We start from the raw sequence: 23,772 nt of genomic DNA, 5'->3' as shown, positions 1-23,772 counted from the left end.
GGGATCTGTGTTCTCATCAACCGCCTCAGGTGGATTTGATGTGGCAGGTTCCGAGACCATATTTTGAAAAACAATTGGATGAGTAAGGATGATGATACATAGTTAGCTGTCAAAAGGTGCCCTGGCTCAGTTCGGGCTTGTTGACACCTCAGAAAATTATAAAGGCGGGGAGTCGTGGCGTCAGTCCCAGGCCGGCCCACGTCGGCTCCCCCTGAAGCACAGCTCTCCAAAGCTGCTCCGGGTTTGCTGCAGGCTTCCTCTGAGCCACAGAGTCTAAGCGGCCCCTCGGAGCTCCCCACGGGAGCCGACGACACTCCGCCAGCCCGCGGCCTCCACACAGCCACTGCCCGAGGCACAGGCCGGAAGGAAGCCCCGGGCCCGCCCCCTGCTCGCCGGAGCCGGAAGTTGGGGACAGCGCCTGTACGTCCCGCTCCGCGGGCCGCACAGCAACATGCTTCGCGGCTCTGGCTGCCTCCCCAGGGCTTCCCTGGCACCCGCCGCGGTCCTGGCTGCGGCTCTGCTCGCGTCGCTCTCGCGCTGCTCCCTCCTGGAGCCGCAGGACCTTGTGGTCTCGCCGCTCAGCCAGTACTTCGGCACCAAAACTCGCTACGAGGATGCCAACCCCGGGCTGCTGCCGGACCCCGAGGCGCCGCGGCGGGACCCGGAGCTGCCGGAGAACTGCACTCCGGTGCAGCTGGTCGCCCTCATCCGCCACGGCACCCGCTACCCTACCTCCAAACAGATCCGCAAGCTGCGGCAGCTGCACGGGCTGCTGCAGGCCCGCGGGCCCGGGGAGCATCGGACCGACGCCGCCGGCGGCCGGGACCTCGGCGCCGCGCTGGCCGACCGTCCGCTGTGGTACGCGGACTGGATGGACGGGCAGCTGGTGGAGAAGGGGCGGCAGGACATGCGACAGCTGGCGTTGCGCCTCTCCTCCCTTTTCCCGGGCCTCTTCAGCCGCGAGAACTGTAGCCGCTTGCAGCTGGTCACCAGCTCCAAGCACCGCTGCGTGGAGAGCGGCGACGCCTTCCTGAAGGGACTGTGGCAGCACTACCATCCTGGGTCACCGGCGCCCGACGTTGCAGGTGACCTCCCTCGTTCTCACCCCACCCGAAATCCCCTCCACCAGCCTCCTGAATCTTCCCCCCGATTCCGGACGTGCCCAATCCCAGCCACTTATTTCCCTCTGCCCTCGTTCCCCAGTCTCTCGGACCCCCATCCCATGCCATGCTCTGGATTTAAGTCTCTCCCTTCTCATACACACATTTATTTATTCATTCGTCAGGTATGAATTTGGCACCTTCAACGTGCAGGACGTTGTAGTAAAACGTTGCGGGATTCAATAGGAAAAGAGACAAAGGACCTTTTTGATCATCCTTTCTCAAATTGATTTGCCCTCTCTGAGCAACAAACCCTACCTTTCCTCCCTCTGTGGCTGCTACAGTTGGGCACACTTTAAATACCATCTAGGACTTTATTTCTCAGGCTTTGCTTCTCATGCTGTGTGTTTTTTTACTGATCAGTGTTTTCCAGATGTTGTAGACCTACCTCCTATTTTTAAAAAGCTGCTTTAACATTTTCTTTACTGTTGTGCTTTTTTCTCTATTTTGTTCTTATAGGTACTGTAGATTGACCTCCATTGTAGCTGTGCTCCATGGCAACATGCAGTATTTTATTAATTTATTCCATTACTTATTCTTTTGCAAAATTTGAGACATCATCTAGTGAGACCCCTTAATTTAGAGTTGGAGCAGCTGAGCCCAAAAATATGCCTTGTGGACTCAAGTCAGGCCCAGAATTCCAGGTCTTCTGTTTTCCAGGAATAGTGCTTTTTTCCCTTAGAAAATATTTAATAGACACAGTTAATACTAATAGCAAACACTTAATACCGGCCATACGCCAGACATGCTTTACATTTATTTCACTAAATCATTACCACAGTCTCTGAGGTTGACAGTATTTTCCCCCTCCATAACAGATGAGGAAATTGAGAAACAAACACTAAAGAATTGGTCTAATTTCACAAAGCTAGGTATGGAACCAGGAAATCTGATTTAGAGCTTGTCTCTTAACCATTATACTATATAACTTCTCTCTGTCTTGTAACTTAGGATGAGAATAAAAAATGTAACATTTTCCTTTTGCCAGAGATGATCAAATGTTAATATATTTTCTTTATCAGTTTTAAGATCAGAGTTGAGAGATGTGGCATCATTTAGTTTCAAAGCCCAAGTGAAAAATGAAATAGGCTGGTTTTTCGTTTCCCCAATAGCATCCTTTCCTGAAGCATTTCAACCATTTCCAAGGGTTCTTCCATGGATAGTGTGTCATGTTATTGCTCTGTGGATAATTCATTGGCTGAATTGGAGTTAGTCACCTGTTGAATTGTGCTTTTTAATTATAGATAAGCTTTTTCTATTAATATGAGTGAAAATTCCCCACAAATCTGTTAAGTTAAAATATTGAATTAGTATAACACAGCATGTACATGGTGGGGCAAGAGTAGATTTACAGTTATGGGAAATAATACAAGAATAAACTCTTCTGTATACTCACAACTGGAAACCTCTTTTGCTCCACCCTGTATAGTGTATACCAGAAAAAGGGCCATTGGACCTCCTGGGTGGCATTGTGGGGATTGGCATTGGCCTCAAAGTACAAAGCCAGGGATCAGAATAGTTTAAAATAAGCCCACCCCTCACCATTTTTGGTGTCAGATTAAACCCCTTTGCCTAGATACTTCATTATTGTCTAGAGACAATTGTTTTGCCTGTTACGTACATCTGGGCTTTTGAGAGAGGACACAGAATTAGATTTTGTATTCTTACAGAAACAGGACAAGGCCTTTGTTTCTGTTTAAAGAGCAGCAGTAATTAGATAATACAAAGATCCAGATCCACTTGGGAAATTATATTTTGAATTTGCAGTTAAAATGGACAGAATTATCCATTTCAGAGTTTCCAGAAATGGATGTAGACAGACAGATGTATATTTTTTTTCCATACACACATCTAAAGCAAAGCAGTATGACTAGATTTAATTTTCTGATTTTATGTACAGAAACAGGGTTCTTTTCATGGTAAATTATTGAAGAATATGATGATTTAAGCCAGTGTGTTTTGAATATAACTCTGAAAAAACTTGAAAGATACCCCAATAGTTTAAGCATGATTATGAATGCTTTTCCAATATCATTTGTTGCCAAATTGGGAAAATAATATGTTATTAAATTCTAAATGGGAAGTTGTCTGGGAGCTTCAGTTAGAAAACAGACCAAATCAGAAGCTCCTAGCACAGTGGAAAACAAAAGCGTTAATGAGTTTGTGCTGTTGTCAGTAGTTTTTGTCCCAAGCAGTCTTTTCCAAAGTAAAGAGGGTTGAGAAAGTTATTTGGGAAATAATATATTCTATTTAGAATTTGGCTTAGAGTAGAAAAACATTCTATCTGTTGAATTATTTCTCACTTTGTGTGTAATCAGAAATTTTGCTAATTTTTAGTTTGTTTTTCAAATTTTCTGTACCTAACAGAAACAGTACTTACATAACACAGTTTTGTACTTTATACGACTTTTTTTTTTTTACAGAGACAAAGAGTGAGTCAGAGAGACGGTCAGACAGGGACAGAGAGAGATGAGAAGCATCAATCATTAGTTTTTCATTGCGCGTTGCAACACCTTAGTTGTTCATTGACTGCCCTCTCATATGTGCCTTGACTGTAGGCCTTCAGCGGACCGAACAACCCCTTGCTGGAGCCAGCGACCTTGGGTCCAAGCTGGTGAGCTTTTGCTCAAACCAGATGAGCCCATGCTCAAGCTGGCGACCTTGGGGTCTCGAACCTGGGTCCTCTGCATCCCAGTCCGACGCTCTATCCACTGCGCCACCACCTGGTCAGGCTATACGACTTTTATGTCTAATTGTTTTTGCTTTCTTTAAGAAAACATTAATTTCAGTCACCTTTATTTTATTGTGTGGTATTGCTATAACACGTTGTATTTTATATTTGATACTCTCTGTTTCTTTAGTCTTTTCTAGCTTATACTCTCATAAATTATTACCACAAATGGGGAATCGTTTTGACCTTCCTCTTTCTTGAATAAGGTGTGCTTATTTCAAATATGAATAAATAGGTTTTTAGTGTTTCTCTTCACATTTGAAACTAAATTTCCAATAATTTGAAATTGTCACTTATGTGAAATATATATATATATATATATATGGGGGTATGTAGATATATAATATGTTTAAATTTTCCCTTTCAGACATGGAGTGTGGACCTCCAAGAATTAATGATAAGCTAATGAGGTTCTTTGATCATTGTGAGAAGTTTACAACTGAAGTGGAAAGTAATAATACAGCTCTTTATCATGTAGAAGCCTTCAAAACTGGACCAGAAATGCAGAAAGTCTTAAAAAAAGTTGCAGCTATTTTACAAGTGCCAGTCAACAATTTAAATGCAGGTAATGTGCCTGTTATCTTTCATTTGAATTCTGAAATAATTTAAATGTTGTTTTAACTTTGAAAATGAAAAAATAGTGCAATCATAAAGTTATTCCTTCTAAAGGCCCACAGTTGATTTTACGGTAAAAAATAATATGTTCTAGATCAAGAAACTAGTACGCCTCATGTTTACTATTTTTAGATTCAAATTCTTCTTTGAAGTGTATGTAAATTAATGTTCAAGATTCTTGCTATATCCAGAGGGCATACATCCTTGCAATTTTTTTGAGGGTAGAGGTATATATAAAGCTTTAATTCTCACCATTTTTTATAAAACAAATATTACCTTTTCTGTGTTACCTTCTCATAAAGTGACACAGATTGAAAGGCTTATAAATTTAACTTTTGAAGAAAGTCAGAAGTATGTGCTAATGTTTTTAAGAGATAAGTTTTAGAAAGTAAGAGGCAAAGTAGTGTGATTTTATTTTTTTTAAGGCTTTAAACCTAAAGATGCTGAGAAAAGTGAGAGGTTGTGTCTGTCATAAGGTATTGCCATGATGAGCTGACTGTAATTTATCATGCTATCTAGGACACTTTTGAGGGTGAAAGTGACATTATTAATAGTTAGGCTGGGAAAGCAGGTGGAAAACGAGGGCATATGTTTGCCTAGAAATCTTATGTTTTATTTCTGTTTTCTAGGAATTTATAATGCATAGAGCAGGTGTTGACAAATATGCATACAAAGATTTCATAATATTGTGAATAAATTTCCAAAAGACTATAAGTAGGAGATGTTGGGGGAAAAAGTAGACTGAAATCTGTCAATCACAGAGCCTGAATGCTTTATAAGGATCAAGAAAAAAAATGAAAATGCCTAGACATTTTTTTTGCCTCATTTTCCTTGGAAAAGAGGGAAGCCAGTGAGATTAAAGAAAAAGCAATGGAGGCAACCTCTCCCCTGCAGTTGATGTCTTTTCTCTCTTTTTAGCAGTGTCACCACTTGCCCTTGACTGGGTTAATATTTAGGAAGGAAGGAGGGAAGGAGGGAGGGGCAACAAGTTACAGTTGTGTCACTTGCTTGTTTATTGATCACTTGTCATAGTGCCTGGGGGAGGAGGTGGCTTCAGCTGAGCCAGTGACCCATTGGCTCAAGGGAGCACCTTGGGCTCAAGCCAGTGACCATGGGGTCGTGTCTATGACTCCTCGCTCAAGCTGGTGAGCCTGTGTTCAAGCCAGATGAAACCAAGCTGGCAACCTTGGGGTTTTGAACCTGGGTCCTCAGCATCCCACTTAGTTCTCTCCACTGTGCCACCACCCGGTCAGGCGAAAGCAGTATTCTAATTTGGTACTAACAAAGGCTACTTTGTGTAGCCTAACTACTCATTGAGTTGAAATTTATACCTCCTCATAGTTTCTCCTGACAGTTCCAGTATCCTCCCCTTTGGATTGTACAGAGTAAGTTTTAATTCTTTGATAGTTGGGAAGCAACTGAATAGTCTCCTCACAAAGCTAATTTTACCCAGATTCTTCAGCTGTATTGCACATGGCGTTTTATAGATATTTAGCATTTGGAAAATTGCAGCAAATAGTAACTCACAAATTTTACCTTTTTCCCCCCCCAGATTTAATTCAGGTAGCTTTTTTTACCTGTTCATTTGACCTGGCAATTAAAGGTGTTAAATCTCCTTGGTGTGATGTTTTTGACACAGATGATGCAAAAGTAAGTATTAATTTTGCAGTTTCTTTGCATTTTTTGCATGATTTTTGTTATTACTTGAAGTAGCTTCTCTTTTTTTTTTTTAAGAGTTTTTATTTATTTATTTACAGAGACAGAGGGAGAGTCAGAGAGAGGGATAGCTAGGGACAGACAGACAGGAACGGAGAGAGATGAGAAGCATCAATCATCAGTTTTTCGTTGAGACACCTTAGTTGTTCATTGATTGCTTTCTCATATATGCCTTCCTGGTCAGGCTGAAGTAGCTTCTCAAAAAATAAGTATTGTAGGGAACATTAACTGTCTTTGACTAACCCATAATTTTTCTTAGCTGAAGAGAGGTTGCTTGTTCAGATAGGACCCACCTACTCTGGAAAACATTCTTCCACTGTGATTTGATTCCTAGGTCCACCCAGTTGAATTCCTGTTTAACCCAACATTGGATTTTATTGTTGGAAAGGATTATAGAGCTAATATAATTAGAATTTTTCAACAGTTTTCATGATTGAGTTCTGTTCTACCTGGTGACGGCAGTAATTTATCTACAATTACTGTCTGCTCACTTCATATTTCATATGCCTTTGTAGACTTTATAGACTTTTAGATTCTAGAAAGAGAAGGACGGACAGGCCTCTGGTGACTTTGAGGGAGGCAAATTCTGGTCAGTTCTGGGATGCTAGAAATTGAGGAAGAAGTTGACCTAATGGTAGATCAGTCTTTACAGAAGAAATGACTCACTAGTTACTTTTCTGTGGGATAGCTTTTTGCAACTTTGTACCTATCTTTTACTATATCTAGAGTGAATCTAGACTTCCTGTCTTCAGGAGTCAGTTTTGGTATATAATATTTCCTTATAAAAGTCACCCAAAGCTGGGTTGTCAAGAGTTACTTGTAGAGTTTGGCCAATTTATCTCAGGGTTTAAAAAAAGATCTTTTTCATCTTTCTGAAATTATTTTTCCCTTATTACTTATTTGTATATTAGTGCTTTCACAGTTTTCTTTGTTACATTAGTTTATTACATTAGTTTGCTAATTTATTGTTTCAAAAAAATTATATTCTTAAACTTTATATAACATAATTTATATATCTAATATACTTAATATACTCAACATGTATTTTTTGTGTGTCTAGTTTTTTTTCAACATTATGTTTTGTTTTGTTTTCTTCAATATTATGTTTTTAATACTACCCACAATGCTGCTGCATGTACCTCACAATCATCTGCCGCTTAATGATGCGGACATGTTCTGAGACATGCATCATTAGGTGATTCCGATGTTGTACGAACATCATAGAGTACACTTACACAAACCTAGATAATATAACCAACTACACACTTAGGCTACATGGTGTAGCCTATTGCTCCTAGGCTCTGAGCGTGCACAGCATGTTCTTGCAGAAGACAACCCCAAGGTCAATCAAGCACAAGAGAAAATGGTGCAGTCAAGAGATGTGTAAACAAACATGAGATATATGAGGTTGCTGCCAGTGTAACAGCATACTGTTTTATAGCAAACTTTTTTTTGGAACTAGAGTACACTCTAATGATTAAAAAGTAAATTGAATATATAAGCCAGTAGGATAGTTGTTTATTATTATCAAGTGTTATGTGCTGCACACAATTGAATGTGCTGTGCACATTTATATGACTGGCAACACAGTAGGTTTGTTTACACCAGCATGACCATAAACATGTGAGCAGTGTATTGGCTCTGATGTTGCAATGGCTATAATGTCACCAGGTGGTAGAAAGGTTTCATTATAAATCTTAGGGGATCACGATGTATATATAGTCTGTGCTGACTTTAAAATGTTATGCAGTGCATAGTTCTAGTTCACTTACTTTCATTGCTATGTAGTATTCTGTTGTATGAATTATTAGTTTTTAAATCCATTATCTTGTTGGTAGACATTTAGGTTTTGTTTAGGTTATTTTCAGTCTGGGGCTATTTTGTTCCATTTTCTGGTTGTTTATGTCAGAAAGACATGGCCCATCATACATTCTTTTAATATACTGTTAAATTTTATTTGGTAATGTTTTATTTTAAATTCATTGAGTCATGTTTATCGTGTGGTTCGTCAGTGGCAGTTGCTGTCATTTGTGAGTGATATTACTGGCCTAGCCCTGCTCCTCTCCCTTCAGAGAGTTAGACATTCAAGGGGAAATTTTTGTTTGTAACAAGGACTAGAAATCACAGTTGGAGTTTCGTTGGTGAGAGCATCAGATGCTATCTTGCAATGCAGTGGTCTGAATTTCCTCTCCTCACCCTGTTTCTTTGGGCTTTTCTGTCCGGTTTTGGTAATAGGCTCTGTTAATCTCCCATCCACAGACTAACCAGGCCCAACCCTGCTTAGCTTCTGAAATTAGATTAGTGTCCTAAAATGAGTCGAGAAACTCTTGATCTTTTCCCATGTTCTGGAATAATTTAAATATTAGAAACTAACTTCCTGGAAGGTTTGGAAGAATTCATGGTTAAAACCAACTATGCCTAATACCTTTCAGCTAGATGTTTGGCTCTATTTTGTATAGTCAGTTTGGATAACTTACATTTCTCTAGAAAACCACCCATTTCATTTACATTTTCAAGTCTTTTTATATCAAATTTTAATAATGTGCGGAAAATCTCTAGTTATAGTTCCTTTTTCATTTCTGATACCATTTTTTATTTCTTGGATAGTTTTTACTTTTTAAAAATGTTTACCTTGACTTTTTGCTAACTTCTTCATTTAGTTGCCTCTTTATATATTTAGTTTTGTTTTGGTGATACGGCACTGACACACTCTTGCTCTTAAATTTAGGGCTTGAACTTTGTTTCCCTAGAGGCTCTTTTGAGAGGAACAGCTCATAACTACCACAAACGCTTCTCATGTACCTCTCTTTGTGTTGCAGGTTTCAGTTCTCTGTCTTTGGTGTTTATATGATCAAATGATACTTGAGTACAAAGTTTAACATTCAGATAAGGCTACCTCAATAGCCAACTCCAATTAAGACTGCTCCACAGAGATTAATTGCTGTCAGTTTGATGTGTACTTTTTTGGTGGTGCTATTTATAATCTATATCATTCTCAGAAATGTAAACATTGTAGTGTCTGTGTGTATTTTGGCAACAAATGGTCACTTTACTGTTTTTATTACTTTTAACTTGCTCTTCTCACTCAGCAGTGTATCTTAAAGAGCTTCCATGTCAGCACTTGTAGATCTACAATGTAGAATTTTTAATAACTACATAGTATTTTGTGGTATGTATATACTGTAGTTTATTTAAGCATCTACCTATTAATAGGGTTTTTTGACTCCTGTAAGCAGTGCTGCTGTAAGACATTCTTGTGCATTATTTGTGTTCCCCTGTGAATATTACTTTTTAGAAATGGAATTAAATGGGCCTTAGAGATGTATGTTTTTAAGAATTTTGTCAATTTGCCTTTTACAGTATCTGCACAAATATACATTCTTTCAGCAGCAACAATTTTCCAAACTGTTGGTTTACTTTTATTCATTTTATTTTTGCCAAACTGATACCTGAACCAAAGTAACTCGTTTTCTTTCTGGTTTCTATCTTCATAAAATTCTTAAATATTTCTGATCTACTGTTGAGATCTGTCTATGCTGTAATGAATATTCTTCCAGGTATATCTTTTTTCTGTATATATCTTTGCTGTTGCTTTAATATAGTTTTAGAAGAAAGGAGAGGTGAGCACATATCTCTAATACCCACTGTTCTGAACTGTCATAGATGCTGGATTTTTGGCTGTGACTGCTAACTTGCTTTTGCGTGCCGTCCTCTACATGCCTACAATTTGAATATGTGTATCAACATATATCTCTGTGTTATTGATCTTTGGGTGTAATCAGTAAAGACTGGAAATGGCAACTGTAAATTAGGGAATCTGTTACATGAATAAAAATGTAATAGTGCCCTGGCCATTTGGCTCAGTGGTAGAGTATTGGCTGGGCATGTAGAAACCCTAGGTTCGATTCCCAGTCAGGACACACAGAGGAAGCGCCCATCTGCTTCTCCATCCTTCCCTCTCTCCTTTTTCTCTGTCCTTCTTTTCCCCTCCTGCAGCCAAGGCTCCATTGGAGCAAAGTTGGCCCAGGTGCTGAGGGTGGCTCCATGGCCTCCACCTCAGGCACTAGAATGGCTCTGGTTGCAACAGAGCAACGCCCCAGATGGGCAGAGCATCGCCCCCTGGTGGGCATGCTGGGTGGATCCCAGTTGGGCGCATGCGGGAGTCTGTCTCTCTCTGCCTCCCCACTTCTCACTTCAGAAAAAATACAAAAAAATATAAAAATTATAATAGTAATGATTTTTGAAATTTTTATTTTTAGGTATTAGAATATTTAAATGATCTGAAACAATATTGGAAAAGAGGATATGGGTATGCTATTAATAGTCGATCCAGCTGCACCTTGTTTCAGGATATCTTTCAGCACTTGGACAAAGCAGTTGAACAGAAAAAGAGGTAAAAATACTTAAAAATATTTTTTTTGGTGTGTATTCTGAGTACCCAGGTAAGCAAAAGGTTTTATAATTGGTGATTTTAAAAAATTAGATTTTGTTTATGTTTTTAAAAATATTTTATGTAATAATTATTTTTACAAAAGAATTAAATGACATATGTAAGTAGTAAAATATATATATATATAAACCCTCCATTCTACCTCAGAACTAGAACAGTATTAATTTATATTTTTATTTCTATCTACTGTAACTACATTCTGATTTAGTGTATATCATTTTTTTGCCTCTTTAAAGACAGTTTTTGTTATGAATGTATGTGTGCCTAAACAATAAATGTAGTTTTTCCTAGAGTCATATGCTGTTGTCTTCTGGGACGCACTTCCCCCCTCAGTGTTACATTTACCAGTATAATACTCTTCATGTTGTTGCACATATTACAGTTTATTCATTTTTGCTGCAATAGAGTATTCAGTAATGTGCAATATTCAGTAAAATAAATACCACAATTTATACCATCTTTTCTTGTCAGTGGGCATTTGGGTAGTTTGTGTTTCTTACTATTATAAATCGTGTAATTATACATGGCCTTCTGGTATGTATAATAAACGTTCTGGTCAAACGTTTTTATTTTAAATGAGAGCTTCTCATTGAAAAGCCTTTTTTAACGTTCATACTTTTCAAGGTGTTTTTTTTTTAAAATAATAATTTGAACCTTTGATAGAATCTAAACGCCGTTTTACTTGACAAGTATGCTTCCATGAAAAATTATATATTCACAGTTGGAGATGGTGTTTTCTGCTGCCAGTTTTGTGGGCAAATAAGTCAAGGCAAGTTCTGTTTTTGAGATAGGCATTACTTCTTTTCTAGTTAGTTTTATGAATGGTTTAAACCTCTTAGACTTTATGAGACAACAGATCTTTACTCTCTGTTCATTGTTCATCCCATTGTTGAATGTGAGGTGTGGCAAACTTAAAATTGTGTCAGAAAGATTCTTAATTAACTTTTTCAAGGTTTGCAATTATAATTTGATACCAGACTTAAAGCTTGTATAAAAAGTTTATATTGATGTTTTAAAATAAGCATATTTCTGTATACTGTAAACTATAAAACATCACAGAGAAAAATTAAATATGACCCAAATAAATGTAGAGATATACTTTCATTATGGTCTGGACAACTCAAATTGATTGTCTATAGACTGAATGCAATCTGTGTCACCATCCAATAGGTCTCTGTAGAAATTGAGAAGCTTATTCTCAAATGATAGAGAAATGCAAAGGACTGAGAAGAGCTAAAGCAATTTTGAAATAAAAACAACAAAACAACTTATAAATACTTGACTCAAAACTTATTATAAAACAGTAGCCATAGAAAAACAGATCAATGGTCTAGGATATAGACAAGAAATAAACTTACAAGTCATTTTTTTTTACTGAGACAGAGAGAGAGAGAGATAGGGACAGACAGACAGACAGGAACAGAGAGAGAGATAAGCATCAATCATCAGTTTTTCGTTGTGACACCTTAGTTGTTCATTGATTGCTTTCTCTATGTGCCTTGACCATGGACCTTCAGCAGACCGAGTAACCCCTTGCTCGAACCAGCGACCTTGAGTCCAAGCTGGTGAGCTTTGCTCAAACCAGGTGAGCCTGCACTCAAACTGGCGACCTCGGGGTCTCGAACCTGGGTCCTCTGCATCCCAGTCCGATGCTCTATCCACTGCACCACCGCCTGGTCAGGCCTTACAAGTCAATTTTTGACAAAGATACCCAAAATAAATGCATTGGAGAAAAAGGTAGTCTTTTCAACAAATTGTGCTGAAACAATTGGATATCCTTATGTTAGAAAATTACAAATAGATCCTACTGCATACTTTATACAAGAAGGGATCATAGATTTAAATGTAAAGTGTAAAATTGGAAAACTTCTGGAAGAAGTATAGGAGCAATGACCTAAATATGAGCTAAAAAAACCTGTGAAACTCTTAAAACAAAATGTAGTATTAAATCTTTATGATCTTGGATTAGGCAAAAATTTCTTAGATGCAACAGCAAAAGCAAGATCTATTAAAAAATTGATAAAATGGACTTCATCAAAATGAAAAATCTTGGCCCTGGCCAGTGGCTTGCTCAGTAGTATATAGAGCATCAACCTGTGTATGGATGTCCCAGGTCCATCTGCTTCTCCCTGCTTCCTCTCTCCCTTCTCTATCTCTTCCGCTCCCACATCTCGATTGGTTCAAACATGGCCCTGGGTGCTGAGGATAGCTCTGTTGGCACACATTAGCCTCGGGCAGTAAAAGTAGCTCGGTACTCGAGCATTGGCCCCATACAGGGTTGCTAGGTGGATCTCAGTCAGGGTGCATTTGGGAAACTGCCTTACTATCTCCCCTCCTTTTACCTTAAAAAAAGGGAAAGAAAATAAAAACCTTTGTGCTTCAAAAGGCACTATTTGGAAAATGAAAACACAAGTAAAAAACTTGGAGAAAAATTTGCTAGATGTGTGTGTGTGTGGTGTATGTAAGAGAGAAAGAGAGAGAGAGAGAGAGAGATTAAGGATTTTAATCCAGGGCATACAGAGAAGTTACATCTAACTAATAAAGAGATGTTACAATTTTAAAAAAGAGCAAAAGATTTGAACAATTTACTAAAGAAAATGTATGGACAGCAAATAAGAACATGAAATGATGCTCAACATCATTAGGTAGTAAAACCACAGTGAAATGTCAGTATTATACCCTCTAAACTGGCTGTGAAATAATAGGAAAATATATATTGATTTTTGCCCTGGAATCCTGACATAGGCATCTTGAAATTTGTAGTTTCCTGAGTAATAGGACTTACTGTCTTTTGTTCTAATAAGGCAATTCTGGGTGAGCTCCTGAATGGATGACTCCAGAGCAGGGGTCTCCAAACTATAGCCTGGCCGCATACGGCCCCCTGAGGCCATTTGTCTGGCCCCCACCGCACTTCCAGAAGGGGCACCTCTTTCATTGGTGGTCAGTGAGAGGAGCATAATTCCCATTGAAATACTGGTCAGTTTGTTGATTTAAATTTACTTGTTCTTTATTTTAAATATTGTATTTGTTCCCGTTTTGTTTTTTACTTTAAAATAAGATATGTGCAGTGTGCATAGGGATTTGTTCATAGTTTTTTTTTATAGTCCGGCCCTCCAATGGTCTGAGGGACAGTGAACTGGCCCCCTGTGTAAAAAGTTTGAGGACCCCTGCTCCAGGGTGAGGGCTGGCTGCAGGAACGACCAAGGCATGATTAGAAGCTTGGAATTTTCAGCCTCCCCTTTCTCTTGAGAAGGGAAAAGTGCTGGAAACAGAGTTTGTGATCAAGAATGGCTACATGATGAAGCTGCCATAAAAATTTAAACAGTACAGGATTCTGGTCGATTCCGGGTTGCTGAGAGAGCAGCATGCCTGGAGAGGGTGTGGAAGCATTGTGCCCCTCCCCACATACCGTATTTTACGTGTATCTCCCATCTAGGTGTTCATCTGTATCCTATATCATATTCTTTTATAATAAACTGCACAGTGTAAGTGTTTCCTCAGTTCTTTGAGCCACTCTAGCAAATGAGTTGAACCCAAGGTAGGGGATTGTAGGAACTGTCAATTTATAGCCAAAATGGGCAGAAGTTGTTAGTAACCTGGTTAGTAATCTGGAGACCTACTTCTTGTAATTGGCACCTGAAGTGGGGGAAGTCTAATTGCTTGGTGTAGGGAATGTTCCAGACAGTTGGTGATCAGAAGTGTCAAAAATGTTGCAAGTGTGGTAGTGTGAGAGTCAAAGAGAAACACAGGAAGAAAAGACTGGGTGGTTTTATTATAGACTGGCTGAAATTTAAAGAAAGGTTTGTCCTAAGTGTGGATGAGATTTGGGGAAACTGGAAACCTCATACATTTTTGCTGGGAATTTAAATTGTACAGCAACTTTGGAAAAGTTTGACAGCAGCTTAAAAAGTTTAACATGTCTACTATATGATTTAGCAAATCCAGTCCTAAGTACCCAAAAGAAGTGCAAAGTCTATACACACTTCTGTGTGAATGTTTATAGCAGTATTAGTCATAATAGCTAAAAAACAGTAAACAGTTCAAGTGACCATCAACTGATAAATGCATATACACAATGTAGTATTCCATATAAATTACTCAGCAGTGAAAAAGAATGAACTGCTGGTAGATGCAACAAAATGACTGACTTTGTGACTTTGAAAACATTATTCTGAAAACTGACATAATATTATATATTGAATGATTCTGTTTATTTAAGTTTCTGGGAAAGGGGGTCCAAGGGAATTTTTTAGGGTGATAGAAGTGTTCCCAAACTGGCTTGTAAAGGTTACTTCCACAGCTGTTGTATTTACTAAAATTCATCTAACTTAACAATTAAAATATGAATTTCATGGTAGTTATATTATTTGTGAATAAATATTTGAAAACTATGGGTATTTAATGGAAGGAAAAGGGGCAAAAGAAAAGAATGAAATAATGTTATGGTAAAAATGGAAATAATTCTTAAAGAATTTACTGATTTAGTAAAATGGAATCAGGGTTTTTTATAAGATAACCCCAAAATGCTTATGATATGTAGCTGTTAAAAATGTTTTAAAATTATTAGCTCACTTCCCTATATAAAATATATTGGAAAGTAATTGAATTAAAAGAAATTAGGACTCTTGTCCCATAAAGCCATTGTTTTTTTAAAAAGTAGACTGTATTTTTTAGAGCACTTTTAGTTTTACAATAAAATTGAGTGGGGGGTAAAAGATAACTAATATATCCCCTTACCCCACATATACATAGCCTTCCCCACTATCAAAATTCCATACCAGAATTATTTTTTAAAAACAGTTTGAGAAATAGCTGATATACCATATAGTTTAATCATTTAAAGTGTATAATCCGATGGTTTTAGTATATTCACTTTGTGCAACCATCACTACTATTTAATTTTAGAACATTTTCATTACCTGAAAAGAAACCCCGTGCCCATTGGCAGTCCCTCCTACTTATTCTAAGCCCTTTCAGCAGTAGGCCGTGACTAATCTACTTTGTTCTCTATGGATTGGCCTTTTCTGGACATTACATGCAAATGGAATCATATAATGTCTTTGTGATTGGCTTCTTCGACTTAGCATAATGTTTTCAAGGTTCCTCTGTCTTGTAGCATGTATCAATATTTCATTCTTTTTAATGGCTGAATAATATTTCATTGTATGAATATATATATTTTGTCATTCATTCATTAATTGACAGACATTTGGGTTATATCCATTTTTTGGCTGTTGTGAGTAATGCTACTGTGAACATTTATTTGCATACAGATTTTTGTGCGAGCATGTTTTCACTTTCTTGGATATATGCCCAGGAATGGAATTTCTAGGAAGTCATTAATTTTGACTATCAAGTATTGTTAAAGAATATTAAAACTGTACTGTGCAGGTGGTCCCTGATGTGCACTAGTTCCTGGATGTGATCTGAAGATGAAACTAAGTTGAGCTTAGCCTGTTTATAGTAATTTAGATCACCTGTTGGGCAGATTGATTTGTTTTAATCTTAAAATTAAACTTCAGTTTTCACTTTATTTTCTTATCATTTGCTTATGACACCCATAGTGAAATACAGAGGGGAAATGCACCTGATGAAGTCATTATGTTAGGTAGTAACTGATTGTGCTTTTATATACTTAGAAGCTAACAGTAGACTAATTTTCATACATGGCTTGTGAAATCAGATGCAGGAATACAGAGGCAGCATGATGTGGTTGGCAGATGCTTAGATTTGGGTTCAGTCCTAGTTCTATTTTATTGATCCTGCAGATTCTTCACTTTTTTTTTTTTTTTAATGAGAGAGAGAAATATGGAGGGACAGGGACAGACAGGAAGGGAGAGAGATGAGAAGCATCAACTCTTAGATGTGGCACTTTGGTTGTTTGTTCATTGATTGTTTTCTCATATGTGCCTTGACTGGGGGAGGGGGGTTACAGCAGAGCAAGTGACCCCTTGCTCAAGCCAGCAACTTTGGGCTTCAATCCAGTAACCTTACGCCAGCAATCATGGGGTCATGTCTGTGATCCCATGCTCAAGCTGGTGAGCCCGCGCTCAAGCCAGTGCTCAAACTGGCCACTTTGGGGTTTTGACACTGGGTCCTCAGTGTCTCAGTCCGACGTTCTATCCACTGTACCGGTGCCTGGTCAGGCCAGATTCCTCTCTTCTGAAACGGGGAATTTTTCACCCTGGCTGGATACCGCAGTTGGTTAGATCATCCTGAAGAACACAGGTTGCTGATTTGATCTCTGGTCAGGGCATATACAGGAACAGATTGATGTCTCTCCCCCCCCCCCATTTCCCTCTCTCAAAAAAATCAATAAAAGAAACATTCAAAAAAACTAAAAAAAATAAAAAGGGGAATCTCTCTCCTGACTCACAGGTTGTTGTGATAATCAAGTGCCAAAGCACTTAGTATAATATGATATACAAATATGGTATTGCTTTGGATATGAGAGTTCTTGGCTAAAACATATTCTTTTTTTATTGATTGATTTTAGAGAGAGAGAGAGGTGGGGTAGGTGTTGTTTTGCTTATTCATGCATTCATTGGTTGATTCTTGTATATGGCCTGACTGGGGATTGAATCTGCAACCTTGGCATATTGAGATGTCACTCTAACTGAGCTCCCTGGCCAGGCTAAACTGAGACATCCATACCACCCCACAATAACTATTCATAATAGAAACAAGTACTTTTTAGGATATATTCTCTTAAAATTTTCATGGTCTTGAGCTTATTTATTAAACTAATTTCCTTTTCATTGGCAAAATGGAGAAAGTCTTTTGAATGATTGATCCTTTATTGTGAATTAGAAAAGATTCATTCAACAGTATTTTAAACACCGTATTATAATACATGTCAGGCAGTGTTTTAGGAACTTGATACAGTGATGAGTAAGACAAAGTCATGGCACTTGTGACTCTTACAGTCTAGAGAAAATAGAAATGTGTATGAAAGCCATGGGTCATGGTGTAACTGTTTGTGTAAAATTGTGAAATAATTCAAGTTTAAGCCAGTAAATTTGCTATTTAACCAGCTATTGCTAGTTAAGCAGCTGTGATTAGAAAAGTAGAATGAATTTAATGAAGAAATGAAATTTGAATTTTGTTCTTTTCTTCCCCATTATCTCTATAAGATATTTTTATCCTGCTTTTTTAAAGTAAAGTTTATGTTCTGGAATGTAACTGCTTTCCTCATGAGATCTTCTGTTTTGTGAGGGATACTCTTAGACATCAAAATTAATTGCTATAAATATCTGTTGTTAGTAAATAACTCTCATTATCCTTTTTCTACCTTTTCACTGACTCTCAAATCTCTGGTATTTTCAGATTTCATGGAAAAAGGGTATGGCTTTTCAAAGTTGTGTAGTTCCATATTTTAACATAAGATGGCAGCATTGAAATAGATGGTTATTTTGGTTCTCCCATTGTAATGGGAGAGTTTTGTCTTTTAAAGTTCTTTAAAATGTATGCAGATTCTTTTTTTTTTTTTTTTTTTTTTATTTTATAATTTTATTTTTTTAATGGGGTGACATCAATAAATCAGGATACATATATTCAAAGATAACAAGTCCAGGTTATCTTGTCGTTCAATTATGTTGCATACCCACCACCCAAAGTCAGATTGTCCTCTGTCACCTTCTATCTTGTTTTCTTTGTGCCCCTCCCACCCCCTATCCCTCTCCCATTCCCCCCTCCCCCCCGTAACCACCACACTCTTATCAATGTCTCTTGAAATGTATGCAGATTCTAAGCCCTCAGAACCTATTCTTGTTTGTTTTGTTTTTTGTTTTTTTGCTAAGTTTCTGAAGTCATTGTCCTTTGGAATTTTAACTCAGTGTACCAGGAGTCTCTTTTAGTACTAGTTACTGAAAGATATTGGCTAAATGAGGTAAAATACATATAACTAGTCTTTGTATTCTGAATTCAGACTCAGACGTCCAGGTGCCTTCTGGAAAGACACTTTTTGACTCTCAGCAGACTGTCTGGTGATGCCTGGAACTTTATTTCACTGATCTCTCCTCAGTGCCTACAAACAAGTGAGAGAGATGCAGTTGGTGCTCAGTCTGTATTGAAGGAACATCCACAGTCCTTTTTCTTCTGTAGTTCTTATTTTAGTCAGTGCCACCATCCTCCCAGGCATCCAGTCCACAAACCTGTCTCCCTCTTCTATAATACATCTATGCATCATATTATGTTCTTTTTGTTTGGCTTTCAGTTTTATACCAATTCCTTTCACTTTTCTTCACCCCCACTGCTCACCTCAACTCACACTACTAGCTAGTAGCTTCTCTCACTCAGAGTTTAGCACCTGCTTCCTAAGTGTTTACCTGATTTCGGTGTTACTCTTCTTCCACTCCAACACAGTTTATACAGGCAATAAAGAGTATGCAAAAGGTGAATGCACTTAAATTATTGTCACAAAGAACTCATGTCTAGTTTGGAGGATATTTGTAAAACAGCACTAAAACAAAAAAGTGCTGAAGAAGAATTAATTTGAACTATGAGGTTTGGTAAAGGCTTTATGGAAGGGAGGAGTTTTTGAGATTGTTTACTAAAGACTTCCTTTCACTAACCTCAGAAGATCAGCCCTTAATACTTGTTTTAATTTTTTTTTAAAACAACTTTATTGTGGTATAGCTAATATAATCAGCACATATTTGGTGAGTTTTTATATATGTATATACCCATGAAATTGTTACCACGATTAAGATAATGAAATACCAGTCACGTGCAAAAATTTCTCTGTGGATCTTTGTAATCTACTTCTCATTCCAACCGTGGGCACTGATCTGCTTTCTTACACTATAAATTAATTTGTATTTTCTAGAATTTTATATAGTGGAACCATATACTATGTACATCTTTTTGGTTTGGCTTTTTTTACTCAGCTTAGTGGCTATGAGATTTACCCAAGTTACTGTGGGTAGCAGTAGTTCATTTCTTTTTAAGGCTGAGTAGTTTTGTTTCTATGAATACACCATAATTTGTTTTCCTCTTTCCTTATGGACATTTGGTTTTTTCTAGTTTGTGGCTATTACAACTAAAGCTGCTGTGAACATTTGTGGTCTTTTATATGGACATACGCATATTATTTCTCTTGGATAATACCTAAAGAGATGGAATAGCTGAGTCATATGTAGGTATATGTTTAACTGTTTAAGGAACTGCCCAACTCTTCCTACCAATACAGTATATGAGAGTTCCAGTTATTCTTCATCCTAATCAATATTTGGTATAATAAGTCTTCTTAATTTTATCCATTATAATGGGTGTTTAATAGTACTTCATAGAGTTTTAGTCTGTGTTTCCCTAACACTAGTGATACTGAGCATCTTAATTTATTGTGTTGACACGGTTTCAAGAGTTTCACTCAGTATAACACCCTCAAACCCCTGCATTGTGCTCCCCCATGCCCCATGCAAAGTCTCTTTCCATTCCCATTTCATTCCCTTTGACTCCCCCCTGCCTCCATCCCTTTCCCTCTTGGACTTGCTGCCCTATTATCTGTATCTTTGTGTTATGTATATATAATTTGGCTAATCCCGTCACCTTTTTTGATTCCATCCCTTCATCCCCCTTCCCTCTGACAGCTGTCCCTCTGTTCCCTTTGATCCTGCCTTCATTTCTATTTTGTTTCTCAGTTTATTGTGTTCATTAGATTTCACATATAAGTGAGATCATATGATATTTGACTTTACTTGGGTGACTTATTTCACTTAGCATAATAACCTCCAGGTCCATCCATGCCATTGCAAAAGGTAAAGTTTCTTCTTTTTCTTGGCTGCATAGTATTCCATTATGTAAATGTACCATGGCTTTTTTATCTGCTCATCCACTGTCATATACTTGGCTGTTTCCAGATCTTGGCTATGGTAAACAATGCTGCAACAAACATGGGAGTGTATATCATCTTTTGAATAAGTGTTTTGGGATTCTTAGGATATATTCCCAAAATTGGGATGGCTGGTCATAAGGCAGTTCCATTTTTAATTTTTTGAAGAAACGCCATATTCTTCTCCATAGTGGCTGCACAAATCTGCATTCCCACTAGCAGTACACAAGGGTTCTCTTTTCTGCACACCATTGCCAGCACTTGCTGTTTGTTGATTTGTTAACGAGAGCCATTCTTTCAGGTGTGGCATGGTATCTGATTTTGGCTTTAATTTGCATTTCTCTGATTAGTGATATTGAGCATTTTTCCATATGTCTGTTGGCCATCTGTATGTCCTCTTTGAAGAAGTGTCTATTCAAGTCCTTTGCCCATATTTTAATTGTATTGTTTACCTTTCTGGTGTTGAGTTTTAGAAGTTCTTTATAAATTTTGGTTATTAACTCCTTATCAGATGTATCAGTGAATATGTTCTCCCATTGATTTGGGTTGTCTTTTTATTTTGTTAATAATGTCTTTTGCTGTATAAAAGCTTTTTCTTTTTCTTTTTTTTTTTTTTTTTTGTATTTTTCTGAGGTTGGAAACAGGGAAGCAGTCAGACAGACTCCCGCATGCGCCCGACCGGGATCCACCCGGCATGCCCACCAGGGGGCGATGCTCTGCCCATCTGGGGCGTCGCTCTGCCGCAACCAGAGCCATTCTAGCACCTGAGGCAGAGGCCACAGAGCCATCCTCAGCGCCCGGGCCAACTTTGCTCCAATGGAGCCTTGGCTGCGGGAGGGGAAGAGAGAGACAGAGAGGAAGGGGAGGGGGAGGGTGGAGAAGCAGATGGGTGCTTCTCCTGTGTGCCCTGGCCAGGAATCGAACCCGGGATTCCCGCACGCCAGGCCGTCGCTCTACCACTGAGCCAACCGGCCAGGGCCTTGTGTAAAAGCTTTTTAGTTTGATATAGTCCCATTTGTTTATTTTGTACTTGATTTCACTTGCCTGCAGGGATATAGCAGCAAAAATATTGCTGTGAGATATATTTGCTACAGGCAAACCAGAAGTTGTGATTGCCTCTGCTGGGCCCAGGTGCACGTGGAAATACCGAGCCGTACACCTAGGCTCACTTTTACCCACACTGGACCTGGGGGGAAAGTTAGCTAAAGACCCAAGATTCCCTGAGATATGCCTTCTGCTACCTGTCTGCTGGTTGCTTGTTGGGTATGGCCACTAAAAAATCTCTAGTAGAGTGTAGAGCCTGGGGCAATGTTAGGAAAGGTGGTAGGTATATCTCCCAACTATGGGCCCCAGGTGTCAGTCTGTCCTTTTTTTCACAGACCTCAGTAGGGTGTGGCCTCAAACCCCAGATGTGGTCTGCCCAGTCTGGACAGTATATACTGAATCTCTCTTGAGGTGGAAGTGCTAGTCACATTCTCGAGAGAGTAGGGGAAAGCTCTGCTCTCAACACCAGAAAACTGAGTCACTGACGTGCCCCCTGCTTCCTGGGTTCTCAGAATTGCCCATTCTTCCTAGGGTGGGGCAGTTGCTTTCCCCCAGGCTGATGCTGCACGAGATGGCGGAGGGAACTGCTCCACCCAAGAAAGATGGCGACTGCAGTATTGGAGAATGACTCAGCACAGGGGTTCTGATGGCCATCCCCCACAGAGTCTCTCCCTGGGCCTCCAACTTCACACTGTTGTCCTTTCAGCCCCCCCTCTGCTGGAGCCCTGGGTAAAGTGGCTGCGAATGAGATTTTCTGTGTTGACCCTTTAAGACGGAGCCTACGTCTCCAAGAACTTCGTCTCTTTCCCTCAGACAGAAACCTTGCCTCTTCCCTGCCAAATGCTATGTGGGCACCTCTCCTGGATCTGGTGCCCTCGGCTAGGGCTCTGGGCCTGGGGCTAAGGACCCTCACCTCTCAGGGTGAACCTTTACTCAGTGAGAGTCCCTCCAGACCCTCTGGTGCCCTGGCTCCTGGGAGTGGGGCAGCCCTTTTCCTGTCTCCGCCCTTCCTACCAGTCTCGGTGTGGCTTCTGTGACTCTTTTTTAGTTATGTGACTCTTTTAGTCATTCAGTCTGAAGTTGATTTTTCAAGATGATTGTTCTTAGATTTAGTTGTAACTCCAATTTAGTCCTGGGAGTTGGGAGTTGGAATGTCTGCCTACTCTGTCACCATCTTGGAAATCCCCCAAATACTAGAAACCTTTTGTCATTTTTGAATTGGGTTATCATCTTATTATTGTAAGAGGTTTTTTTTTGTTTTTTGTTTTTCATTTTTAGAGAGGAGAGAGAGAGAGAGAGAAGGGGGGGAGGAGCAGGAAGCATCAACTCCCATATGTGCCTTGACCAGGCAAGCCCAGGGTTTTGAACCGGCAACCTCAGCATTTCCAGGTCCATGCTTTATCCACTGCGCCACCACAGGTCAGGCCTGTAAGAGTTTTTTTTATATATATATATATATATATATATATATATATATATATATATATATATATATATATATATATTTTCTCTAGGTACAAGTCTTTGTAAGATTAATGCTTTATAAATATATTCTCCTAAGTCCTGGCCGGTTAGCTCAGCGGTGGAGTGTCGGCCTGGTGTGCGGGGGACCCAGGTTCAATTCCCGGCCAGGGCACATAGGAGAGGCGCCCATTTGCTTCTCCACCACCCCCCCTCCTTCCTCTCTGTCTCTCTCTTCCCCTCCTGCAGCCAGGGCTCCATTGGAGCAGGGATGGCCCGGGCGCTGCCCCAGGCGCTGGAGTGGCTCTGGTCCGGGCAGAGCGTCGCCCCCTGGTGGGCGTGCCGGGTGGATCCCGGTCGGGCTCATGCGGGAGTCTGTCTGTCTCTCCTCGTTTCCAGCTTCAGAAAAATGCAGAAAAGGGGGGAAAAAATATATATATATATATAAACTAGGAAATATATATATATTCTCCTAGTTTGTGTTTTGCTATTGCCCGACTATTGAGGTAATTTCTCCTGATCATGTTTGGTACTCGATGTATTTGGAAGTTTTTCTGTTTTGGCTATGGGAACACAAACTATTGCTGGCTCTGTGTTAGCTCTGGGAATTTTTGAGGCTGTTCCTTTTTAATGTTTTTTTTTCCCCTGGGATAGTTTTCTCACATGCATTTGCTGATCAGTACTAGTTGAAAACTTGAGGGGAGTCCCTGCTGATCTCTCTTCTCTGGTACTCTATCCTGTCAGTTCCAGCCAGTGTGGCCTC

The 23,772-nt window shown here is 39.2% G+C and overlaps 1 protein-coding gene across 2 annotated transcripts in view; it reads left to right on the top strand.

Moving 5' to 3' along the window:
• Nucleotides 1-317: 317 nt before the first annotated feature.
• Nucleotides 318-23,772, top strand: part of MINPP1 (multiple inositol-polyphosphate phosphatase 1) — a 32,277-nt gene continuing 8,822 nt past the window's right edge. Inside the window, exons 1-4 of one of the 2 annotated variants that reach the window (XM_066242328.1) lie at nt 318-1,085; nt 4,259-4,456; nt 6,059-6,156; nt 10,482-10,615. In XM_066242328.1, the coding sequence (XP_066098425.1) occupies nt 452-1,085; nt 4,259-4,456; nt 6,059-6,156; nt 10,482-10,615 (1,064 nt within the window). In that variant the 5' untranslated portion in view covers nt 318-451. The remainder of the gene's footprint in view (nt 1,086-4,258; nt 4,457-6,058; nt 6,157-10,481; nt 10,616-23,772) is intronic. The other variant, XM_066242329.1, reaches the window with a different exon arrangement.

This window comes from Saccopteryx bilineata, chromosome 9 (assembly GCF_036850765.1).
Source record: "Saccopteryx bilineata isolate mSacBil1 chromosome 9, mSacBil1_pri_phased_curated, whole genome shotgun sequence".
Taxonomy (NCBI): domain Eukaryota; kingdom Metazoa; phylum Chordata; class Mammalia; order Chiroptera; family Emballonuridae; genus Saccopteryx; species Saccopteryx bilineata.
The sequence above is the reverse complement of the archived record's forward strand: the minus strand, read 5'-3'. Positions and strand labels throughout refer to the sequence as shown.